At 40.2% G+C, this 6,168-nt stretch overlaps 1 protein-coding gene across 1 annotated transcript in view; it reads right to left on the minus strand.

Moving 5' to 3' along the window:
• MALRD1 (MAM and LDL receptor class A domain containing 1) overlaps nucleotides 1–6,168 on the minus strand; it is a 242,556-nt gene that overhangs the window by 3,261 nt on the left and 233,127 nt on the right. Inside the window, exon 32 of the mRNA XM_044425030.1 lies at nucleotides 3,545–3,608. Within this exon, the coding sequence (XP_044280965.1) occupies nucleotides 3,545–3,608 (64 nt within the window). The remainder of the gene's footprint in view (nucleotides 1–3,544; nucleotides 3,609–6,168) is intronic.

Genomic DNA, 6,168 nt, shown 5'->3' on the forward strand with positions numbered 1-6,168 from the left:
ACTTCCTTGTAAAACTGAATTCCAACAATGATTATTTAATCATTGTTGGAATTCAGTTTTACAAGGAAGTATCTTCCTAGCCCAGGGCTTCATGTGCCCTGGTCACTCAGAATGTTTAGTCTAGATAAGGGTCTGAGCTTATCATGAATAGTTTCTCAGTAGCTTGAATTTACATGTCTAAGCAGACCTGGAGATGGGTTCAAGTTACTCAACTAAAATGTCAATACACTGCAATTAGAAATATTGTAATCTTATTATCACTGTATGATTGACTGACATTCCTTTATCTGTTCTGTATGTGATGACCTCAGAATTTTATTGTAATCTCTGCATTCTGTCATCAATTGCCCTGTACCTGTGACTTGACTGGGAGGGTATAAATACCCTGTAATGGTGTTGAAGCTTTGCAGCAGAGTTTACCTCTGCCTGCTCGGTAATGCATTATTGTGAGTATGGACCTGCGGGGAACCTGGGTAATGCAATAAAGCCAAGATGGTCTGAACGCTTGATCTTTCCCACAAACCGAAAGTTTTATTTTCTCTTCCCAAATTGAGATTCTGGGATTTTGACACAAGTTAGGAATTTCTTGGAGGGGCCATGCTGGGCAGAATTTTTCTCCAACAGATATCAGGGAAATTAAGTCCCCTGTAACTATGACATCATGCCTTCTTGAAATACTGGCAATTTGCTTTTCAAAAGTTTCATCTTCCTCTTTTCCTTGACTGGGATTGACTCCAGCTACCTTGCTCCATTTATATTAGAGATTCAGGACAAACAAACTGAAATAGTTGGAGGTTCAGTACAAAGTGAAATAGTTCTTCAGGTAGTGCATACTTAAATATGGAATTTCCTGCCATAAGATGTATTGACAGCCACTAAGATGACTTTAAGTGACATTTGAGACAATGCACAAATAGTATTCAATGTATAAATATTATTCCAACTATGAAATGGATCAGTTCCATAGAGGAAATCACAGCCTTGAGTTGGCAGGATCTAAGCAGGGCTGTCCAGGACAGGACATTTTAGAGGTGTTCATGTAGGTCTCCATAAGCCAGAGATGACTTTGTGGCATGTAACAGCAACCATTATTATTAATAGTTCATACAATGCATGTGACCAAATCTAGCATAGCTCTTCTTACATCCTTAGGATAGGGTGCTTAGAATGGGGCATCCAAACAGCTATGGCAATGTCTCATTCCTAAATATGCTGCTGATTGCTGTGCCAACCCTAGGCAGGCAGGTACATTAGCACAAATGCTTAGAGCTACATCGTTGTTTTCCTATCAGAAATGCTGTGACACTTTGAGTTCTCTCCCTGATACATACCATTTTCTTAAACACACAACACAGACACAGAGTAGAGGGGGAGGCGGGGGAGAGAGACGCTCTTCCAGATTTATTAAACAAGAGATACAGTTTGGAAGAAAGGTACTAGGTGGTGAAGGCAGCCTAAACTTATGCATGCTGAGTTAGGACTCCCACTTTCTTCAGTGGATCTTATTCCAAAAAGGCATGGTCGGGATTCAACTCCCAGCTCAGTTCTTAAAATGCATCACTTATAACGAAATGTAAGCATATCCTTTTGTCTAGATTGGGCTCAGTAAATTTCAAATGTTTTCATGTGTTTTGTCTTATGGCAGACACATGGGATTTTGATCGGAACACCTTAGGCTCCCTTATCTGTGCAGAAAAGACCACTTCTGGCAGCATCGTACTCCTGATTTTCAAACTGCCACTGAATGAGTGCCATTTGGTTCTGCCTGAACCCAGTGGGAGTGCACAACTGAGATGGGCAGGGATGTTTCCAACTCAGGCCTCTTACAAGTGGATGACAAAATTGCAAGCAAATGAATTAGACCTCCAATTAGATGTGAGGAGCCCTTTACTGAAAGTAAGTGACACACCATGTCTAATTTTACTTAAGAGCCTGAGAAATCCTATCACATATTCAAAAAAGATGAAGGATATCTTATTTGCCACTTCAACCCTGCATTGCCATGCTGATCAGAGCTGGGCAGACAGGATGGAATGGGCTTAATTTGCTTCTTTGATTCAAAATCATTCTGGATAAAGCCCCTTTGATTAGTTGTTTTAGTCAATAGTCCTAATAGCTATCATAAGACAATTGCAAAATAATTTATAAGTGCAATCGGGAGAATATCATTGAGGTTTAACATAGAATCAAATTTCTGGCCCACAGAGTCATTTGGCTCCTTTTTATGAAGCATGAAAATAATGTGTACCAAATGGATTCTTAATTCCATTTGTAGGGTTTGTATAAGAACAACAAACTCTTGAATGTTTCCTCAGCAAACAGGCTTCAAAACACTCAAAACAAAGAGAACAATTTCTGCTAAATTGGGTTTGCTCTCAGGGCAGCTTTACTGTTGTGCAATCTGAGACTATGGCATTAAAGAGCATGTTTCCCTCCCTGCATCTCATGCTTCTGACAATTCAGGAGAGTTGAAAGAGTAAACTGAATGCTGAATGAAGCCACTTGTGCTTTCTCCCAGTGGCCAACAGATTCCCCAATCTTTTTGTGTTGGAGGGCACAATGGGATTTCCCAGAGTGTGTGTACTCACAAAATGACGACCCATGAGTGTGGGCTTACTCATGGTTGCCTTGGTGGGAACAGCCAGTCGCAAAATGCTCATTTCCCAGAAAGTCAACTAAAAGAAGAGCACCTTGCTCAAGAACTCAAGTTCAAGGCAGAGGTGGGGTTTGAGCTCCAAAACACAAAAACATTCTGTGGAACCCAAATAAAAACTGGAGGGCACCATTTTGGAGGACTCTGCAGCATGATAAACACACTGTTCAAAAATAGATTTGAAGAAATAACCCTAAATAATCAGGAGGGACAGGAAGCCTTGTAGTTACCAAGAGAGGCATCTGTGAGCATACTGGTGCTCATGGAGTCCATGGTGGAATTCCCAGCTTCAGGCAGAGCACTTGCATCATCTCCATGCATTCAAATGGACACACAGGCAGCTTCCATACCAGGTCAGCCTACCCATGCATTTAGTCCAGTACTGCCTGCCCTCGCTGACAGTCATTTTCCCAGGACTGCTTTCCCAACACCTGAGATGCCAGGGATTTAAGCTTGAAGCCCTCAGCATGCAAACCGAGCTGCTCTGTCCCTGGGATGCACAGTGAACCTGGTGGAAGCTCAGAGGCTGCACAGCAGCTGTGCCTGCTGGTTCACCACCACTGTTTCCAGAAAACAATGTGACTGGCAACACATGCCAGCATCTCTCAGATTTTACCAGCCTTCAGCAAAAGTAGCAACAGGGGCTGCAGATATTCTTAGCACCGAAATGACTACAAAGTGGAGTTTATCAGCATGCTGAGAGTATGTTGTAATAGAAATCTTTCCTCAGCTCCTGTAAGAATGCTGTACTGTTGTAAAACTTGTATTCTTCATTTGAATGCATTCACCAAGGGATACTCTCACTTCCTTTGATGGGCAATATACAAGGGAAACGATTGCAGCTTTATATCATCCGCTTTCAAATGTGTATGACAGGCTGTTTTCACCTACCTTTACACTCTGAGCCTCATAAAGTGGGTTGTCAAATGCAATATTGAGGATCTCCTCAGGTTTCCTATAAAAAGACAAGAAGTCAGAGGATATTACATGCTAAAACTGCTTCAGGATACAAAGACAATGGGAGCCTAAAGGAAAGCAACAATCAGAATAAATGCAGATGCAATTACTTCTGTGTCATGATGCCATGGGAAATAAAGGCTGCACTCTTATATGCATATTCCTGGGGATAATGGGTTAGTGACTCAGACAGGCCCGCTTCTGAGTAGACATGTACAGTCATAGTATAAATGAACTATCAACAAGTTAACTTTGCTTGTAGTTTTTGCAGCACATAATTGTCTTCTACAATTTGCACAGTATTTTAAGTACCTCTTGGCACAATTTGACACAATCTGTGAACTAAAAGGCCATAATTTGAATATAATAATAGCCATATAAGCAAAAGAATCCAATTAAAAACCCATGATTCCAAGGGACATTCCATAGTCACCAAATTAAATTCCAGCTGTCCACAAATACATCTAAATTGTTCCTTTTTTCTCTTCTGTCCATACCAGAATAAAGGAGTCATTTTAACTGTATGCAATGTGAACCAAATCCTTGATAACCACCAGATCCTTGATAACCAATCTTCTATCATTGGACCTTTTACCATTTTCCATTTATAAGCAAAGCTCTATTTTTGCTGTAACTATTAAAGAAAAATATTCTGCTAAGCCTTTTCTATATCTTCTTCTTTCATATATAAACCAGTAAATCAATGGATTAAAAGGCAGTTTTTCACCTCAAAAATATTCAGGTAATATTCAGAAATATTCAGCTATTTATTCACCTACCCCATGGCCTTTGTTTTTCATACTGACCTGTATTTAGATATTGGTATCTCCAGCAGGAAAGTTTTAGCCTAATTTGCATTTTGTTTAGCTTCACTAATGTCATATACCATTTCTACAATCTTTTAAAATGACTTTCGCACACTTTAGTAGCAATAGACAAAGTTAATTCTTCTATTATCAATCCCCAAGACTCTGTTTCATTTGTTTTTCAATGTAGTAATGCTTCCGTCCATAATCACCTCAGTCCCAATAAGTATTTCAGAACAATTAGAGGGAAATAGGTAACCTGTGAGGACTGCATGAGGTTCCCAGCCTGATTTTATGTGGTTCTGGACGTTTTTTGACCTCCCATTTCTTTCCTTCTCTGAGTTCCTTGAGCAAAAATCTAGGATGGGTATTAGAAGAAACCATCACTTGTGTGCAGAGATGGCTAGCTTGCTTTACCATTGTGGTTCTGACAAATAGATGTTGAGTCAAAGTCACTTTGGAAATTTAATTACATGGTTACAATTCTGAAACCACATACCCCAACATTGTCCCATTGACCTTAAGGAGCCTTCCATTTGCTAAGCCAGTCTGACTAACTTCACTATTCATTGCACTGAATAAGTAATTTCAGTGTTTCAACAGGACAATCCAGTTTTAGGCTACACTGTTGTTGCAGCTTAAGACTGCAGTACTTACATTATGTGTATATGTTCTATAGAGCACCGTGAATCAAAACCAGAAAATTGTGTTCTGAAACAACATGTATAGGGAAAATTCTGCACCATCTTAAGAATGCTTGCTCATATATCCACTATCTTACAAGGGCCTGCATTAGTACTGCAACTAGGTGGGGGTTCAGCCTACCTTCCTTTGGTCCACCAAGTGAGCCAGTGGTAAAAGTGGTAATGTTTGCAGCTTAGGTACTTATCAAACATACCTACATATCCAAAAAGAGTTCAGTACAGGCAGCTGTGTTGATTCATATAAGCAAATCAGTTCTAGCATTTTTCATCTCTACAAATAAGTTTGTTTGTTGTTTGTTTTGGTAAAGTTGGTGAATTTTAATTGGCCATTCAGCACCAGGCCACCTTGAAATACTTTGTATACCAACAAGGATGTCAAAATAATATATTGATGCTTGGGAAATCTATCTTTCAACCAGCTCTTATAGGAGTTCAGGCTAGTTCAGAGGGAACAGGGAAATCTCATTGGGTGGCAGATATATGCCTGCTAATTAAAAAGCCCAGGTGCTTCAACCCTGCAAGCCCTGGCTCCACTGCAGCACTGGACTATGCTCTTGGACTATCCATCTTTGCATATCTACCTGCCTTTCTCTAGGTCACCCTCAATCCACATGCACACTGCCACTGTGTTCTAGCACTCTCCTCACAGGCCTTGTCCCACTTAAGATTCCTCAAAAGAGCCAATCCAAAGCTGTACATGCAGTAATGGCAACGCAGAGATGAAGACAGATTCTTTTAGTGTGCCTAGAGCAGTTCCTTGGGCTCATCTCAAGTGCTTGCTTGTTGTCTGCCATAACAGAGATACTAATGTTATTGGAAATGATAGCTTATGGTTAAAGTCATCAGCAGCCTAGTCTTTGCAAGGTCTCACAATGAGCATGAAGTTGTTTCATCACTTTACAGCAATGAGGAAGCCAACCTCCTCTGCTTCCAGATTGTCCAAAGTAATCAGAAGATAAGCCAAAACATTACACTGATTCGTATTACCATGCTTTGCACAGGAAATGAAAATAGACTATGTTCCAAAATAACAAAGTTAGGAAAGAAA

This window comes from Varanus komodoensis, unplaced genomic scaffold (genome assembly GCF_004798865.1).
Source record: "Varanus komodoensis strain SLA01 unplaced genomic scaffold, ASM479886v1 scaffold15, whole genome shotgun sequence".
NCBI classification, from domain to species: domain Eukaryota; kingdom Metazoa; phylum Chordata; class Lepidosauria; order Squamata; family Varanidae; genus Varanus; species Varanus komodoensis.